Here is a 20,535-nt window from a genome sequence, read left to right as displayed (position 1 = left end):
ACCCTTACTTTACTGTATAAAGCAAAGTTGTCTGTTATTGATTATGGAAGAGAAATGTATGGCTCAGCATCAGACGCAACGCTGAAAACGTTACACCCAGTTCATAACGAAGGTCTTAGAATGTTCAGGAGCCTTTAGATCAAACCAACCTCATCTTTACTAGTTGAATGAGGTGAACTACCACTGTCTCTCCATAGAGAGTTTGTAACAATGAAGAGTGCGTTGAGAATTCAAACAAGTGATTCTCCAACCAAAAATTATTTGAATTAAGAGATGTGTTTATAAACAATCACTCACCACCTTTCCCTCATAGAGCTAGAAGACTGTTTGAGTCGTTGAATATAAATGTGCAATTGCCTTTAATAGTAAAATTACCTCCACCTTTGTCTATGAATAAAATATGAATTTGTACACACTTAAAATATTTGTCAAAAATTTACTCGTATATCCCAGAACACCATAGACAACATACAGTAGAGCATATAAGCCGAAAAGGTCCACATTACGCAATATACACAGACGGATCTAAATCAGAGTACGGAGTGGGATATGCTACAGTATCCCAAGACAAAATTTATCAATTCGCTCTACCTAATAAGGTCTTGGTATTTACAGCTGAGTTATGAGCAAAAGCACCAGCCGTAAAAATAATTAAACCATGTAATAATTTTGTAATTTTTAGAGACTGTAGAAGTCATTCAGAGTTACAAACCAAAAAGTAACATTTACAACAGATAAAAGTTATTACTCCATAAGTTATACAATAATGGGAAAAATATAGAAATATATGTTGGATCCCTGCCTATGTAGGGATCCAACATATGCCTATGTAGGGGTCAAAGGAAATGAAGAGGCTGATGAAGCAGCCCTTATGACACGATCTAATGTAAATATCCCTGAAATAAGTTGAAACAAATAAAACCGGGAGTTAAAAAATGGAGTCCATCTTACCGAAGAGAGAGACATGCGCAAGTCATTCTAAACACGTCTCCGAATAGATTATACTCGTCTGACACAGACACTTAATGAGCAGCCCACATGAACCAGCTCCCGAATGCCCAGAATTGCAAAGTGATGATAACAGTTAAACATGTGTTATGCGAATGCCCGAAATACAGGCAACGTCGGTTATCAACTTTTGGAAGTGGGTCGGTTGGTGAAGTTTTGTCAGTCTGCAACATTCTCAATTGACTCAGTTTTAATATTCATGAGGAACTATAAATTAATTGATAAAGTATAAAAAGTAATTTATGAAAATACAAAATCCCATGGTGCAACTAAAAATCCGAATTTTAAAAAATCTTAAGTTATTCAAAATTTTATAATTAGTTTTATTTATTTTTTTAATTGTACAGGTGAAACTTGAGTAGATGTATTTAATGTGTGCATGTGTTCTAGTGTGGAAGTACATGCCTTTTTGCAGATTTTTAAAATTTTATTGTTCATTCATCATTTAGTCCCATTGCTTAGTCTATGGCTTAGACCTGGTACTCCATTTCATTTTAATCCTTAGGGCCAGCCCTATGAGAGCTGTTAATCAACTCAGTGATCTGGTTAAACTATTTCAATAATATATAATAATAATAATAATCAGCTTAATATTTTAGCGAATCTCGTACAGTATATAATTCATCCTTCATTTGGCCCGGTTAAAAAGGCTTTATGGCTAGTCGTCAGGGCAATCAGCACAGTTCATGGGTGCACGAGAAAAGGAAATCCAAAACCCACTTGCAACATATATTTATTAATCTATGAGGTGACCCTATGGCAGCTACAGGTGAGAAAAAAAAATGATATTGTTATTTTATGCACATCATAACAGCTGCATTTATAAGATGTGGAGCAGACGCATTCGGCGGTTCAACTTTTTCGCTCCAAAACTAATTAACTTGCTTCCTGTGACAGAGGCAACTCGGATGAGAGCCGATGAAGAAGCGTCCGTTTTGCGAAATTACGAATACTGATGAAACTTCGTTTGGAGAGATGCGTACGGAGAATAGTAAGGTAAACCGATAGTGTAATTCGATACTTTGTCAGCAGACGTTATAAAAGTGGGTATCTTCCTCTGTACGTACACTCGGCAAGGAAAGTAAGGATACAGTTTTTTTTTAAATCTTCGGACATATATTGCTCAATAATGCGACATCTGGCAACTTTAGAAAGGGGAGGTGCTTCAGTCTTATTGTGTTTGTTTTTTGCTTGACCTCCTGTAACTTTCAGTCATAATCTACGATTCTGAAATCATTGATACTTAAATGCAGTAGTAAGCTTTACAGTATTCGTTCAAGTTGTAATTTGTAGCGACAGTTCTGAGCAAAATAAACATTTTTCGACATAACCTACCAAGTAACCTTACACAAATGAATTTATGAAACCACAATGAACAGAATGCTTGCATAATTGGAAACACGATCTTCCATAATGAAATCAAGAGTTAAATTTGAGCAATGTCCAACAAAAAAAGTGGGGAACAATAAAGGAACGAATGCAATGTTATGAGAGAGAGAGAGAGAGAGAGTCTGCTGTTGTGTAAGCCTAGGCCTATATGTATAGCTACTCATTTCATTATTTTTTTTCTTTTAGAGATTGAGCGAAACTATATTTGTATAGTGTGTTTTAGCAATGGAGAGAGAGACTATGACAACGTCAAGAAACACCCAGTTACTTGTGTTTTTCCGCTGAAGTTCTCGTGCTGCTCCTCACATCATAGAGAATGCTCTTGCGGATTTAAATAGATTTGGTCAACCTACCCTAACTGTCACAACATTTACTGCCATTAATTCCAGCTGACTTTTAACATCATGAAATACAAATATGAATGTGTAAAAATTAAAGAAATTATCATTACCTCGTATGATGATGCAATAATAAGCCTGTTCATAACGGAAAATGAGTAAATATTGCCGTTCTGATAAACAGTACTACACTGAGATATCCACACACTATCTTTTAGATCTCTATGAACGAAGTCATCTGAGAAATTCTGATTACTTCGGACATGCATGGTGTTTTTAAGTATCTGAACGTTTTTGTTTTGCATATTTAACTTATATGATTTAATTTGCATTGTAATTTCATATTCTAGAGTAAATTTACCGAGATTATGTGTTTTCTGTGAGAAAAAAATTGAAATTCGATGAACAAAATCTAATGAAAACTGTATGTACACAAGTAATAATGAACCATAAGGACAACGCCATGGTAGACTGGTGTATGCCACCTCTATTCTTGAGGTGTGAATAAGGCTTAGTTATACTATCCATGCTTACTGACCATGCCTCATGTGTTGGGGGGCCCAGGTTTATAACAACCACACAATTTCCTTTATATTAAAGGCTGCTGTATACCAATGAGGTAGTCGATGTTTCTGATTTTGAATTGGGTCTAGGCTTCGAAGGAAAGCTGAGGTTTCCAACCGGTTTTGTTTGTTTTCATAGGCCTAGACGGAGGCATATTATCTTTCGACTACGTGTCGGATTATGCTCCTCAAATAGTGCATGTAGCCTGATACAAAATATCGATAAGTTATAATGTTCATATATAGGCCTATCGATCACGTCTGTGACTGAAGCCAAGAGAACATCTAGTCTTCGAATTCTGAATTCACACCTCAACGGAAGCGTAGTTATTCAACATGTATTAACTATATCCTGGTAATTGACCAAATCCCTACTTACACTATACATTCTGCTAAGGCCGCAGGAAAAATAAAAGGAGTACCAAGCGCTTTTGTGTTATTTCGACACATTTTCGAGGTAATTAAAGGATGTTTAGCAACTACCACAGTTTCATGAGAAAATTAGGCCTATTTGCACTGTATCATATCATACATGTTAATGATCGAGTCTTATGACTGAACATTAAAAAACATGAGTAAGCGTTTAAATCCTTGCATGTGGGACACAATCCACGTGACATTTTTTCAACAGAGGTGTTACTGAGAATGAGAACTTAACCTACGAGTCTGCGCTTTCGAAATTCACGAATGGAATATAATTTTTCCCAGTTTTTTTTTATGCTGGAAGCAGCCCTCACGAGAACGATAGCAATACAGGTAAAATGAGTTGTATGGAAGATTCCAGCTTTATTTGCTTGTGGTAATACAATACAATAAAAACGAGTCATGAAAATTTTTGTACCGTAATGCAGTAGTATATATACTTATTCTTATCCCTTAGCCATTAATGATCATATGAACATACTGAATCGATAAGCAGATGGTGAAAAACGATACATATGAAAAATCACTTATGTAATATTTGGTAGAAAAATTTTAAACACTTCCACCGAACAAGTGTTGGTTGGAGATAGGTTGCCAACCTTTTCGAAGTCTTGTTTTTGTATTACGAAGACCTTCGTATGCTACTGCTCACTCAAAGTAGTGAGATTTTATTAGTCGGATTCAGTTCGAAGTGGAAAATTGTTTATGTGTATTAGCCAGTAGTAGCACAGAAACAGAAAGCATGCAAGGAATGTAATGTTTTGTTTGGTTTTCTGTATTATCTTGGTTCAAATCAGTAATGTTTTTATTTCTATCGGTTTTCAAATGTTATTGTTAGTGTCTTGTTTGGACGCATGAATGTAAGAAATAAATCAAGCATCGTTAACCTTCTCAAGCCCTCTCCTGTTAAATGAAGATACAATTCTAGCGTGGGTGGGTATACTCAAAACAAAGATCTACAGAATATTCTGTACACCCTGCTCGATACTACGCCATTTGTTGCCTCCTAATTAAATGATAACCCTCGTAACTCAAAGCTTTAGAGTGCCTTGGTTAAGTAAGAGAGAAATGTGGTCCCATCAGTCTTCAAAAACTCCATGTCTAGCACGGGACGACCATTCTCGTCTTTCAGCTCGTCGAGCTCCTGTCTGTGAACTTCTTCGTAACCCAGTTTCTTAGAGATGTGGTACGTGATGATGTTTGTTGCTTGAATGGACGCCACATCGCAGCCCATCTCTCTTCCCTTCTCCTCACTCAGCTGGGGGATTAATAGCAAAAGATGAATGCCTTAAACTACGTTTCTTGTTCTTTTCAATAGACATTAGCCATTAAGACTAATAATAACTAAGTCGCTCATAATAACTAAACAACAGCCGTGGAACTGACAAAGAAAGAAAAGTACAGGCCTTGAGTTTTGTAATCGGCAACTTTGCCTCTCATCTCATCCTAAGTGTCCTTGGGATAGCATGTGAACATTACAAGTTAAAGCTGTTCTTTATTTTTATAATTTTTATTTGGTTAGCATCACTGTTGTCGTTCTTCGCTTTTTTGAATAAAGAACTAAATATCCCTTTATATTCTCATATTTTCTGAAGTGCCAGTGTGAAGGAAAGAAATGTTCCTCCAACCTTTGCCTACGGCCAGAAAAGTTTCTTACGGAAACTTGATAATGCTACAACAATAGACAGGGAAGAATTTATATATATATATATATATATATATATATATATATATATATATATATATATATATATATATAATCGTGAGTGTGTGTGCTTTAACGTAAGTGCTAGGGAAGAGTTTGAAAAGGCGTATGACATCAGGAAAATGACGGATCTTTTCATCAGATAAAGGATAATATTGAATATCTGAAAAACGTATTCAGCAAATGCTATTCTTATGGAGTTATTTCAGCTGTCCCTTTTCTGTATTACTGTTTTCGAATTTCTTTACTTCCTTTTAACTTTCCAGGTTTATGAACAACGCGTCACTCACTTTGATGAGCTTCTTCGCCAGTCCTCTCTTCACGTAATCGGGATGGACACATAAGATCATAAGTTCAAGACACTTCTTGAATTTCCCTTGGAAGACGTCCACTCCCGTGCTGAAGTCGCGCATGACCTCTGAGTACCAGTTGCTCTGCACAGAGAAAGAGAAGTAAATTACGGAAGGAGACCAGGTACCTTTTTTACAGTTTTATTTTTCATGACATTTCTCAACCAGTGTTTACGTATGCATATGTTGAGGCTTCTTTATTTGTCATTTTCGTATTGTAAATTAGTCGGTGCTACTTTGGCTTGTTATCTACGCGTCACCTCCATAGAGGTTCTATCTGTATACCAATGAATACTTACAGTAGTTCACAGTGTTACCAACAAATTTTTGCTAAATCATGCTAGTCGGTCCAAGTCGGATGAAAAACATATGCTAAATAGCAAGAATTTATGCTAAATATGGTGTGATTTTGTGCTAGAATTATGCTAACATGCTATCATTATTTCATAAATTTCTCTAATACATTTGAGTCAAAACAACGTAATGGAAATTTCAAACATTTATGTGAGGTGAAATGATACAAATTTGACAAACTGACAATGTTTTGAATTAATTATTGGATATATTTGATGATCTCTAAATGTTAGAAACTTGAAATAAAACACCCTTTTTCTTTAATAAACTACATACACAATTACATGAAAAGTCACTTCACACATCACCTCAAACATAGTTAACATTTTGATATCTCTACTAAAAAACGAAAACTATTAAAGAAAAGCAAATCAGTCTTTACTCATGAAGAAAAACATACATATATATTCACGCTTTACTGTTCATTGAGCATGCCACTGTGGGTACACATTCCTATTAATAGAATTTAACATTCCTTGGGTGAGTTCAAACTAATGACCCCCTCACTATAGCGTAGGCCTTCTCTAGCAATCAACTCATTTGTTAGGGTGCTGTTTTTGAGGAGGTTTCTTTTTTCGATTTTTTAAAAGTTTACAGAGTAAAATATTCTTTCACAGTCAGCTTTACTGACAGGAATTGTTAGCTATGCTTTTGTATCTGAACGTTGTGTGACTCGTGTTCTGTTAGGAAGAGAGTCAACAGACCTCCAAAGTACAAAATTAATGTATCAAGATATATTCACTAGAGCCGAGTATGAAAATCGAGGAATTTCCTGCATTTTATTTAAAATTTTGTGAAAATATGCTAAAATTATGCTAAAACCTTAAGTATGCTAGAATTTATGCTAAGCTTCAAATTTTGGGTCAAATTAGGCTAAAAGCATAAAATTTTGCTAGACTTGGTAACACTATTAGTTCGGTGGTCTTCCACCAGGGCGGCGCTGCAGAGCCTTGCGGCCATCTTTAAAGGTCTGGTAGCCGCGCAAATTGAACAGGGGCTTAGTGCGACTGTGAATTTTTTTTTATCCTGAATGTTTAATGTTAAGGGTTTAGTGAATGTTAGTTAATATTTAGTGTCTAAGTATTCAGTGAATGTTTAAGTGTTTAGGGTTGAGTGAATGTTAAGTGTATAAGCGTTTAGTGACTATTTAGGGTTTAGTGAATGTTAAGTGGTCAGTGATTTAGTGTGTAAGTAGTCAGTGAATGTTTAGTGAGTGTTTAGGGTTTAGTGAATGTTAGTGTGTAGTGAATGTTTAGTGTGTAAGTATTCAGTGAATGTTTAGGGTTTAGTGAATGTTTAGTATGTAAGTATTCAGTGAATGTTTAGTGTGTAAGTATTCAGTGAATATTTCATGAGTGCTTAGGGTTTAACGAATGTCTAGTGTGTAAGTATTCAGTGAATGTTTAGTGAGTGTTAAGGGTTTATTGGATTTTTGTGAATGTTTAGTGTGTAAGTGTTTAATGAGTGATTAGTGAATGTTCATTGACTGTTTAGTGTTTAATGAGTGTTTAGGGGTTTAATGAGCATTTGTGTTTAGTATTTAGTGTTTAATGAGTGTTTTGGGTTAAGCGAGTGTTCAGTGCATATTGAGTGCTTTGTAAATGTTTAGTGAGTGTTTAGTGTGCAATGAGTGTTTAGTGTATAGTGAGTACTTAGTGAATGTTTAGTGCATAGTTAGTGCTTAGTGAATGTTTAGTGTTTAATAATGAATGTTTAGGGTTAAGTGAGTGTTTATTGAATGTTTACTCAGTGTTTAGGGTAGTGAGTATTTAGTGAGTGTTTAGTGTTTTATGAGTTTTCAGTGAGCGTTTAATGTATAGTGAGTGCCTAGTGAGTGTTTAGTGTTATTGAGTGTGAGTGTATAGTAAGTGAGAGTGTTTAGTGAGTATGAGTGTATAGTAAGTGTGTGTGTTTAGCGAGTGTGAGTTTTAGTGTTTAGTGGTTGCACATTACTGTTTAGTTAGCGTTTAGTGACTGTATGCAAAGAAAGTCCTGTAATTTACAGGAACCATTTATGCTAGACATTGCTTAGATCCAAGAGCAGATGCTTAGGCCTTGGCCACAATGGTTGAAATGCTTAGGCCAACCTGTTTTTGTAAGCTATTTCTGTGAAATTTAGTCAAGTAATAATAATAATAATAATAATAGCAGTAAAAATAATATTAATAGTAATATTAACAGGATGATAATAATAGTGAAAAAGATAAAAATGATAATACTAATAAAGTATAGTACTATGAGCTGGACTGAGACCTTTCAATATGGCCGGCCGAGGTCACAAGCATTCTCCTTTTTCCATCTGAAACTTCCCCCTTTCAGGATTCCACAGTAAGCTGTAGGTCCCGTTGCTAAGTAACCAATTGGTTCTTAGCCACGTAAAATAAGTCTAATCCTTCGGGCCAGCCCTAGGAGAGCTGTTAATCAGCTCAGTGGTCTGGTAAAACTAAAGTATACTTATCCCAAATCCTCTAACCTTTTCCTCGTCGTATTTGGTCTCTTGGAAGATTTCGCTGTCGTCTGGTGTGACGATGAAGTTGCTCATAATAGCAATGATCCTCCCAGAGGGTTTTTCCCTCATGCCGTAACTGGCACCGCCTCCGAGTCCTCTGTTTGCCAATCCTGCTATAAAAGGCGTCATCTCTTTGGCGGTGGACTTCACTCCTACGCACTAGGGAATTGGGGTGGAGTCGGGTTTAGAATGATTTCGACCGTAAAGACGACAATAACAAAATGAGAATCACATTATGGCAAAAGAACTGTCGCAGGAACAGTAACTACTTATTAGTCATCATAACAGCAGCAAGAACAACAAATGATGATAATTATAACAACGTTAAGAACAAAACAATAGTTACAGTAAGGGAGAACTTCTCTGAGGCCACTATAGTGTTGAATATAATAACAAAATAAGGGCAGTTGCACCAACAGTAGAGAGAATAATGGGGCTTTATTAAGATAGAGGGAACCTATATAACTGTGGTAACGCCAGCAATAACAGTAATACTGTTGATCGTAACAACAACAGCAACGACAAATAGGATAGTAACAGCAATAATGACCACGGAATTAAAATAAAGAATGACAATACCAACTACAATCAGAAATAACGAGAGTTTCTGTAAGATTTATAAAAACGACTACATGGACAAAATACGTTTATATATTCACATCACATGTCATTTGCTATTACGTGGAAATTATTTGGAACCATTGTTGTATAGTATATATATATATATATATATATATATATATATATATATATATATATATATATATATATATATATATGTATTGTTGTAGTGAGAGAATCATATTATGATAGTTACCATATACTTAGAATAACAAGTGACGGGAAAACCAAGAAACATAAAGTAGCCTTTATTTAATGCAGAAAGTTGAAGAAAGAAGGCGCTTACCACCGGTTCGTAAGGTATGTATGCAACATCCACGAGTTCTCGAACGCCGTCTTTGTCCTTCTCCGACAGAATGAAAGTCTCCAGTTCCATTTTAATCGTCCTGAAAATGAAACTTTGGTCCATAAGTGAGGTAACTCGACGTGAAATGAGAGCTAAAAACTCATACTCGCACGAGGTGGAAAATTCTTGGAGAATAATTCCCGCAGTCGTGTCTAGGAAGAGGCACAGGTGGGAATATTAAAAATTGCGTTTTGTCATTTGTAACTTTACTTATCGACACAGCCTTGGAATTATTTTCAAAGATTATTATCATTTATTTCTCAACGTGTGATGAGCAATCGAGTTGAAAGATAATGAGGGTAAAAAGACGATGAAAAAATTGAATATTCAAGATGCATTGGCAAGAACTTTACCAAATTTTCAGGCTTTCCCGAAACCCCAAGAAGACGAAAAGTAAAGTGTAGATTATTATCATGGAAAGATGATGATTCAGTTAGTGAATTTTGTTTTTTAATTTCATGCCACACACATTATATATATATATATATATATATATATATATATATATATATATATATATATATATTTATATTTTATTTATATATATATATAGTATATATGGTTATATATATAATATATATATATATAGATATATATATATATATATATATATATATATATATATATATATAGTATATATGTTTATATATATATAATATATATATATATATTTATATAATATATATAAGATGTATATATATACATATATATATATATTATATATGTATATTTGTATGTATATATACATAAATACACATAACATTCTTATAGAACAAATCAGAGCTACTTCCAAATAGTAGTATGACCATATGCGAACAAAAAATAAAGCAAAATTAAAGAAGTAAAGCGTAGAAATAAATGTATAAAAGTAGCTAGTATATTTTACAAATATATATATATATATATATATATATATATATATATATATATATATATATATATATATATATATATATATATACATAAATATATATTATATACATATATACAGTATGTTTGTATGTATGTGTACACGTACATACATAACTAGCTTTTTTTGTTTGCAAATGAAACGGCTAATTCTATTAAATTTTTCTGCACCGGAGCTCGTCCATGATTCAGTAACTAGAAGATGAATCTGGCGGTTGAGTTTTGGATATATTCATCAGACGACTCTCTCCAGATGTTAAACAGTCAAGAGCAACTGGCTCAAAACCGAGATGGTTTTATTTGGTTGCACAACAACCCGGAGACGACTTTTGATCAGTCAGCTCGAAATGTTCCATATCATGAGATTCTTTTCATCAAATTCTGTTACTCTTTCTAGCAATGTCTTGATAACGCCTTAATATACCCTCAGGTAAAAACGTAAACTCTTATAACGATCGTAACAGTTGTACTGAAAACGACCGAAATTGTAGGTTTCTGTAAATACACGCGGTTAGTTAAACTTTCTAGATTCATTCCGTTATTATCCTAGGGCGGTTTGGTCTTGTACTCACAAGTAGAACTTCTTCGATTACTAACAGTTGTGATGTCATTTTGGTAGTTACTGATTTTGTTTTCATTCCGGATACGTTCCGTAATGGTGCACTTCAAACAATTTATTTATTTAGCATGTATCACTAACCTTGTTTTCGCCGGAGAAAGCTACAAACGAGAGAGAGAGAGAGAGAGAGAGAGAGAGAATTGGCAACTACTCACTATTCTTGCAAGTTATTGCTCCCAAACTGTACAAGCTTTCTTCGGTCCTTGAGGTGGAATGCCAACACGGAGCAGTAGCCTATCTGTAGGAACACGACGGGTCGGTTGCCTGAGACACAATGACGACTCCTGAATGGGTGAAGGTGAACCGCTTAACTGATATTCATTCAGATGTGACGTCATGAACGTCCTTTGTCCCATGACCGAAAGGCCACCTGCTTTAATTCATTTCAGACATGTCGATGAATATTCTGTCGGTCAGTTGGCAAAAACTATAGGCTACATTTCCTGGAGCACAACCAAGCGCATTCCTGTGAGCGTCCTAGCCGTTTGTAAATTTTGTTATTGGATATATGACCGCTAATTAGTATATATGCGCCGAAACAACCAGTTCGGGTTAGAATATTGAACAGACAGACTACCCGACTGGTACTCCGGACAGTCGCCTAGATTTTTGTGTAGACTTGAAATGCAGGCACCTTAAAAATAAAACACCGACTGTAAAGAATATTTCATCGTTAAGGGTAGAAGAGGCTATTCTTGGCAGGCAACTCTTCTAGGAGAAGGAGCTCTGAAATGAACCAGCTGGTGGAAGGGACCGTTCAGCCATGGTAGGCAACCCTTCTAAAAACCCGGGAGCTCATTGAGACGCAGGCGACACCGGCAACGCAGCACAGAGCAGGGCAGAAAACTGCATTTCACTATTTTAAATGTAAGCGCGCACATTGTCACGCCGGACAGCACTGCGCAGCGGCCGACCTGCTTCGGCCTGCGTCACGCAGTGTTTGAAACGCAGTTTTCCGCGCAAATGCGGCACAGGAAGTAACTCGCTCGGTAATCCACATGATGTCATCCCCTGAGGAACTTATTGAGGCTGTCCGCCAACACCAAGTCCTTTATGATGCCACCTACCCTGATTACATGAAAGGGTCATATAAAGACGAGATATGGGCTAAGATTGCATCCACTCTACAGTTCAGTGATGGTGAGTATATTGCTGTATGGTAACATACATTAAGGTAACGTTAAAGTAGCACAAGTATACGACTGAGATAATAGGCTTCCCGTTGATGTGTGTGTGTGAGATGGTACAACTGAATTGTTAAAAATTAAAACATCTTTTTAGGATAATGCATTTATTGTAGTCAGTAACAGGCAATTCTATGCAAACTTTTATATGATAGATGTACAGAACTAATTTTATGAAAACATGAAAATCCCTACTGCCTATATGCTCATTTTTCCATCATTATTACTACCATTTTCCACTTATGCCTTCCTCTACTTTTCTAATATTTTCCTCTAAAGAACACTCTCTCTTTGCCATGGGACTCTTCCTTTTTCTGAATTGAAGTACAGTTTTGAACTGCTCTCTCACTTGAAATGCAGAGACAGTACCTTTAGATGCAGTTGCGTTTAATGCTGCCAGCTGATTCTCGGGCTGTGCCTCTAGTTCCTCTTGTGTATCTATTGACATTTATGTGTTCCCAAGTAATTATGAAGAACGCAAGCCGCCTTTACCACGTTATCAACAGTATCAACCATTGTAGTAAATGGGCGCATAAATACCCTGAATCGAGAAGCCAATATACCAAAGGCACACTCGACTCGTTGTCTTGCTAATGACAATCTGTAATTAAATACTTTATTATCAAACCTGCCCTTTGTCTGTGCTTTAGGATATGGACGCAACAAATTCTCTGTCAGTGGAAAGGCAGCGTCACCAGCAAATATGTATGGCACTTCTCCATCTACGCCTTCCATGGGTTATGGTCTAGGGATGTTCAAAGATTGGCTTGCAATTTTCTTTCCAAGCGCAGAGTTGCTAATAACAAGTCCATCACTAAAGCGACCCATCGACCCCTCGTCGATTGTCGTGAATTTGCTTTCACTGTCAACAGTGGCCATCAAAACAATTGAGCATGAATGCTTATAATTACAGAAGGATGACCCACTTTTTGATGGTTTTTGGATTCATATACGTTTTCCGTCGATCGCTCCCACACAATGTGGAAACTGCCACTTGCTTTCAAATTCACATGCCACTTTCATCCATGTTTCATCCATGTTTCCATTGTTGGTTCTGGTAAACAAAGGGGTTGCATGTTGGTCCACACAGCAAATGCTACTCGGTTGACGATTTTTGACACTGTTCGATCCCCCATCCGGTAGTTATAACCGATGCTTTTATAGGAATCTCCAGTAGCCTGATATCTGAAAGGAATATAGGTTCGACTGTATTTTTACAAAGATATTAACTTAATCTCTCTCTCTCTCTCTCTCTCTCTCTCTCTCTCTCTCTCTCTCTCTCTCTCTCTCTCTCTCTCTCTCTCCTGTACATTGACTGTTCTGTTTTGTTGCAGGGGCTGAGGCAAAGGCTGTATGGCTGAAACTAGTCATATGTCTGATGATTTTGTTAATTTCTGATGAATCTCTCGGAAAGACCTGTGTGCTTATCAACACTGTTTTCCCTGTTATTTTTCCTTTTTACAATTATCCATTATAATGACATTATGATGGCAGCATTACGGGTCAAAAAAAAAGGGAATTATTCATCAGTGGATTTTTTCCTCCGTTCCTATATTGCTGAAAGACAGACATGAAGGAAAATAAAACTTACCTTAAAAACACAGCCAATTTTTCTCTACTCCCGATTGGTTTTTGGGCGTTGCAACCTTCAGATATGTCACTTTGTATCGTGTTATGCACCTCATCAGATTGTTCTCTTTTTTTTCTCTGCTTAATCTGAAATAATTCTTGAATCTTGCATCACTCAACTCAGATGTTAAAGGTATTCCTCTTGGCCATGTACTCACTCCTCCACAGTGATCTCTTTCCCTTACAAATGTCATATAATAACAAAGTATTCTTGAATTCATTTTCCGAGTCAGATTCTGAGCTGAGGTTTCTCAGGTAGCCATGAGCGGCAGCCATGATCACAGGACCTGCATAGGACGACAGACTGCTTCTCAGTGCGCGTACCACGCCTATGCTGACCAGCCCTGCCCTGCCCTGAGTCTGCCCTGCTCTGAGCTGCCCTGCGTCTCAATGTGCGCCCGGCCTTTAAGAGAGGGTTACTCTGGATACAAACCTTGTTCTCCAACCTTGAACTGTGCCATACCGTGGCCTTCCATGGTCGTGGGATTGAGTTCCCTTGCTTGTTGAGGGTACAATCAGGCATTTTTCCTCTTTTTTTGTCCACTTTCCTGTTTTTCAAAAACTGTGCAGGACAGGCTGATGAGAAAGAAAAGTTGCTTGGTGGATTATCAGGAAAGTGCTTCTTCTTTACCTAATCTTCTCCTTCTAGGCTTTTTATAATGATTTCTAAATCCATGCTGACTGTCCTTCATCATTTGTTGTGGCAAACCTGGCTGGTTTCTTATATACCTTATAAGGTGTGCGAGCTCCACCTTATCGACCAGTTGCTTCCAGCGTTTTTCGAATGACATATGGTTAAGCTTATATATACTTTCAACATAATTTTTGTAAATAACGTAAATACTGTTGTAGCTGATTGCATTATTGTTTATTGTTCAGTCGATTTTTATTATGTTGCTGTTTTTATGAGTCTGTTTTATTAGTTTTGCTACTACAGTGGTGGCAAAAATAATCTTAACAGCAAAAATAATGTTGACATATTTCACAAAATAATAGCAAACTACTGTGGATAATTAAACAAACGGAAATCTTTACTTATTTATTATTCAGAGACATGAATTAATACTTTGTCATCTCTCCTTTAGCCTGCAATACAGCCTGGATGCGCTTAGGCATGGAATCAGCAAGGATCATGAAATATTGAGGGTCCATCTTAGTGCACCATGTCAACTTAATCTCATTCTTAAGCTCAACCATATTTGAGGGCTGGGCACCTGCAACTTTGTCTTTAATAACTTTCCAGGCATTTTCAATTGGGTTCACGTCAGGTGAATTGCCTGGCCGCTCGAAAACAGATACATTGTTCTCTGCAAGCCACTTTGTTACTGTCTTAGTCTTGTGACATGGAGCCCCATCATGCATAAAAAATGCAGAATCATGTAACCTGTAAAACTCTAACATGTGGTCCTTAAGCACTTCTAAATATGCTGTTCCCCTTAGGCAAGAAATACAGCCCAGCTCTACCCAATTTACCAGTAAATGCCCCCACACCATAATGCTCTATGGATGCTTCACGATTTTTACGGTAAACTTGTGATGGCATCGGGACACACTCATGGGCCTCCTCACAACAGTCCAGTACGTTTTGGCGCCGCTCTTTTGGCGACGATGATTTGGCGCCGCCGTTTTGGCGCTAAATGGTTTTGGCGCTCGTTATTTTGGCGCTAGCCCATTTGGCGCCAGCTTGAAAATTTTCTGATCTGATATATATATATATATATACATATATATATATATATATATATATATATATATATATATATATATATATATATATATATATACATGTGTGTGTTTATATATATTGCATGGGTCAAAAATAACATAAAAATAAAAAAGTTCTATTTATTTTCAGCAATACAATATTAAAATGCTACAAAAATGAAATAAAATGAAATATTTTCACCAACAATTTAATGCATTTCATAGTTATATGCCAAACCACGTAAGTATTCCAGTGGTTCCCGTGAATCAAACTGCTGTACTATAGTTAAAATGCGTTCATCAGTCTTAATGTATTTTAAGCGTTTTCGAGCAGGAGGATTCCCAGCCATTAGTTGTTCATAATAAGAATCGCGTCCTTTCTGAATTCTCTTTATGCCATCGATGAATTTCCATATAACTGGGTGGTTCATTCCAAGTTCTGCATAGATTTTCCTGTGCGTAGCTTCAGCATGATTGTTTGTCTTGTCCTCACCAGATATCGTTCGACTATACATATTCCACATTTGCGTAGGGAAAAGTGGTGAACGTCGGCCATTTCCCCTCCTCAGGGGTCTTCCTACATAATTATCTTCGACCCAGTTCATTAACGGCTGGAGTTCATCAGGTAAATATTGCGCCAAAGCATCGATGTAAACATCCATGTGAGAAATAGGTACAAAAGATAAAGCAACGATCATTTTGGCTTTTACTGAGAAGTCGGGGTCATTATTATACAAATGTTGGAGCCCAATTTGTTTCAGGTGCTTATGAATATTATGTGCAAAATGGAAGAACCAGCCTTTCAAGTCCACATCCGGAAAACATTCTGTCATTGCAGAAGAAGCTGCTTGTTCATAATCACAATAAATGCCCTTTGGTTGCAACTCTGCAGACATCTCAGTTATCATTCGAAACACTTTCACGTATGTTGTTCGACGCTTATTAGGTAATAGGGCGTATAGTATAGGGAGAACTCCTTCATGCTTTCTTGCCATAATTACGTAAACCTGTGCAAATACCGGAGGAGACATCTTAAACGTGCCATCGGCGTACCACACATCAGAATCGCGTAAAATATTTACCCAGGTCTTTCTACCAAATATTAAAATTCTGTCATGTTCATCACTGCTATCTCCAAGCAAAAAGTCTTCAAATTGACACTGGTAAAATTATATGATAACTAAACAAGACTTGAATATCGTAATAACTGGTTTAATATTACAATTCTCAAATCAGACGAGCCTTTGGTGTAATGAGGTGATCACTAAACGAGACACAAATTTGCGGATGGTCCTTAAGTTTGTTTCTTGGCGCCAAAACAGCTCATCGCCAAAACAATGAGTGCCAAACTGTCTATCGCCAAAATGGCGGCGCCAAATCGTCAGCGCCGAAGAGTCGGCGCCAAATCGTCCTGTTCCGCCTCACAACATTGCTGGCATTTCTAATCATTCTGAAGGTTGATTCATCTGAGAACATAACGTCACGCCATTGTTCCTTGGTCCAGTCTTTATATTTCCTACAGAAAGCCAGCCTTTTCTTCTTCATGCCATCTGTGAGGAGCGGCTTCTTTGCAGCACGGCGGCACGGTAGTCCCAGGTCACACTGCAGACAATGTTGTACCGTACGAACAGCGACGTTTCCAAGCAGATCAGGATGCTTTTTCTTGAGTGCAGCTGCTGTAATTGAAGGATTATTCAATACTTCCCTCTTCAGAATTTTATCTGTCCTCGGAGAGGTCTTCTTCTTCCGTCCACAACCTGGTTTCCGCTGTGGCACCACTCCTGGTGGGAATCCAGCTGCCGCCTTGTTCAGACTGTAAATGGCTTGGCGAGAGACACCAATATCTCTGGCCACACGAATCACAGAGACTTCCTGCTCCAGCTGGGCAAGGGCACGGGCCTTTTCTTTTTTGTAAGCTTATGGCGTCCTATTATGTCAACGACAAACTGAGTTGTGGGCCGCCAAAGATGACTGAAAAATGTGCAAGTTATGGGGTGATGGAGCAACTTGTTACAGCTTTTCTTACACCAACAGCTCAGCGAGCACTGACAATTCCCGCCAGTTTTCCCGCTCATATGGGTCCAAGGAATCTGCCAACCATACGACAAATCTCTGGTGACAGTGGTATGGCTGCCGCACAATTTTGAAGTTGACAGACATTTGATGTTAAGATTATTTATGCATTTTTGCTGTGAATATTAATTTTGCCGCCACTGTAATTTTATGGTGTTAATTTTAATTCTTTTGGGAGACATTGAGCTGAACCGTGGGCCTGCTACTCCTTACTGTAAGGAAAATTGCAGAGTACTTTACTCAAATATTCGGGGCTTAAGATCAAATCTTCTTGATCTCCAGACATGTGCCTGTAACTAGGATTTGATGTTTTTATCTGAGACACTTGTAAGTAGTAACAAGTCAAAGGTTGAGTTTTTAATCCCAGGGTTTGATGACCCAGATTTTATTTATCGTCGTAACATCCCACATGCGCAAGTTATGGCTGCATGCACTAAATCGGGACGACCCATATTTCGCCAGAAAAACTTAAGAGTGTAGTTGCGATGAAATTCTTAGTTTTAAGATTTTCAGTAAGTTCTGCAATGTATACATATTTGCTGTTTACTGCAATCGAAATATCGACGATTTGTGGAGACTGTAATGCAAAGTAGAGTGAGTGGCTTAATTCATATTCCACAGATCAACATGGCCAGTCTGCTTTTGAGTTGTGTGCATCCTCTGATTATGTCAGCTAATTGAGGAACCCATTCATATTTCTGGTAATAGATTTGTCCTCATATTCACAGATGTTTCAGCTATTGTGAAGTCCAAGGTCTGTGAGTATATAGGCACTTCCGATCACTGCTCCATTGAGATGGACATATCTGTCAATCAGTATATTTTTAATAATGTGTAATGAAGTATTATATCCGTATCTGTTTAACTATGATAAAACCAAGACGCAGTAGCGTAGAGAAAAGAGAGAGTCGCGGTGTGTTGTTCATATCACTTGTTGACGCAGGCTGTCAAAGCAAAACAAGAGACAACGCCTGAGCGAACGAGGTCCATGGCTATCTGTTGTCAGTTCGCTGTATAACTGAATAACATTTGTCTTATCTTTAGAAACATTATCTGTTATGTTTCAAGTCGGAAACGACAATTGATTATTTATCGTAACCGATTTAATCATTACTAATGCTATTCAAGCTTTGATTCACATTTGTGTTTTAAAATGTGTGCGTGCGTGTGTCTGTGACGCGCAAGCAGGAGTGTAATCTGAATCACCACTCAGGGCATTCAAGCGCAGGTTGTGAGAGCGGTAACACGCTACTTTGTACTTAAGATAGAAAATAAACCAAAAAAATGGAGACGTGTTCTTATTAACACTTCAACTCCATCTTTACACCACAAGACGGTCTTCAAAGGGAAGTTCCCTCGTAACATAAATTAATCCCACCGCTGCTACCATTTATGTTACGAGGGAACTTCCCTTTGAAGACCCTCTTTTGGTGTAAAGATGGAGTTGAAGTATTAATAAGAACATGTCTCCATTTTTTTGGTTTATTTTCTATCTTAGTACAAAGTAGCGTGTTACCGCTCTCACAACCTGAGCTTGAATGCCCTGAGATTACACTCCTGCTTGCGCGTCACAGACACACGCACGCACACATTTTAAAACACAAATGTGAATCAAAGCTTGAATAGCATAAGTAATGATTAAATCGGTTACGATAAATAATCAATTGTTGTTTCCGACTTGAAACATAACAGATAATGTTTCTAAAGATAAGACAAATGTTATTCAGTTATACAGCGAACTGACAACAGATAGCCATGTGGCCTCGTTCGCTCAGGCGTTGTCTCTTGTTTTGCTTTGACAGCGCTGCGTCAGACAAGTGATATGAACAACACACCGCGACTCTCTCTTTCCTCTACGCTACTGCATCTTGGTTTTATCATAGTTAAACAGATACAGATGTAATACTTCATTACACATATTCCTAATTCCACCATTGGAAAAACGGTCTGACTGAAATCTAGAGCCAATTGGGATCATATTATGTAAGCATCTCAGGCACTTAATAATTCAGATGCTATATCAGATCCAGATCCCAAGAAGATGCTAAATGAAAAGTTGATGGCTATTTTTGTAAGGTATGTCCATAGAAAGGTCATGAAATTCAGGACAATTGACGAGCCACAGTTTGATAATACACGTAGAAGAGCTTAACCATGACAAACAGACCAAATTCAACATATGGAGGCAAAATCAGTCTCATGAAAATTACTCCACTTTTGCTGTCTTGCCATGCTGCGAATAGAGTTTATCGTATAGCTGAGAGAAACTACAATAATTCCTTAAAGAGAAAACTTGAAGGAATTCCTCAGCATCGTCTGTGGCGGACCAAATTGGCTTCATCTATCTTTAGGTCAGGCTCATCTTCCATTCCTCCACTACTTACAGCCGATGGTAGATTGGTTATTGGCCCCGAGGAAAAAGCTGAACTGCTTCATCAGGTTTTTGAAGCTAAGCAATCAGCTGAGGATGTCCTTTTCCTGATACGTGCCATCCTAAGCCTATTCTTACAAAATTTGCATTTTGCTCTAGGGATGTGAAGAAATTTCTTGATAATTTTGATAGCTGGTGTGTAGAAGGTCCTGATGGTTTCTTCTCTTTGTTTTTTAAAAAAGTTTCTAGAGTGTTGTCTTCCAAAACTAGGAGCTTCTATGGATTTTTGTGTAAACGTAGTACCTTTGTAAATGAGCGCAAGGTTAGCAATGCAGTGCCTGTTCCAAAGAATGGCATATCTGCAGACTGCAGTAACTACAGACCAATTTCCTATTCTCCCCATGCTCTCCAAAGTTGCAGAAAAACTCATTTTTAAGCCA

The 20,535-nt window shown here is 37.3% G+C and overlaps 2 protein-coding genes across 3 annotated transcripts in view; one reads left to right on the top strand and one right to left on the bottom strand.

Moving 5' to 3' along the window:
• Positions 1-20,535, top strand: part of LOC136850139 (sodium-coupled monocarboxylate transporter 1-like) — a 180,676-nt gene that overhangs the window by 41,025 nt on the left and 119,116 nt on the right. Inside the window, exon 3 of the mRNA XM_067123724.1 lies at positions 5,693-5,900. The gene's annotated coding sequence lies outside the window, so the exon portion shown is untranslated. The remainder of the gene's footprint in view (positions 1-5,692; positions 5,901-20,535) is intronic.
• Positions 4,072-20,535, bottom strand: part of LOC136850141 (uncharacterized) — a 52,001-nt gene continuing 35,537 nt past the window's right edge. The window contains exons 1-5 of one of the 2 annotated variants that reach the window (XM_067123727.1): positions 11,290-12,075; positions 9,547-9,646; positions 8,604-8,798; positions 5,717-5,860; positions 4,072-4,979 (exon numbers count right to left, since the gene is read on the bottom strand). In XM_067123727.1, the coding sequence (XP_066979828.1) occupies positions 4,761-4,979; positions 5,717-5,860; positions 8,604-8,798; positions 9,547-9,636 (648 nt within the window). In that variant the 5' untranslated portion in view covers positions 9,637-9,646; positions 11,290-12,075 and the 3' untranslated portion in view covers positions 4,072-4,760. Of the gene's footprint in view, positions 4,980-5,716; positions 5,861-8,603; positions 8,799-9,546; positions 9,647-11,289; positions 12,076-20,535 lie in introns of those variants that run through there. The other variant, XM_067123729.1, reaches the window with a different exon arrangement.

This window comes from Macrobrachium rosenbergii, chromosome 21 (assembly GCF_040412425.1).
Source record: "Macrobrachium rosenbergii isolate ZJJX-2024 chromosome 21, ASM4041242v1, whole genome shotgun sequence".
Classification (NCBI taxonomy): domain Eukaryota; kingdom Metazoa; phylum Arthropoda; class Malacostraca; order Decapoda; family Palaemonidae; genus Macrobrachium; species Macrobrachium rosenbergii.
The sequence above is the reverse complement of the archived record's forward strand: the minus strand, read 5'-3'. Positions and strand labels throughout refer to the sequence as shown.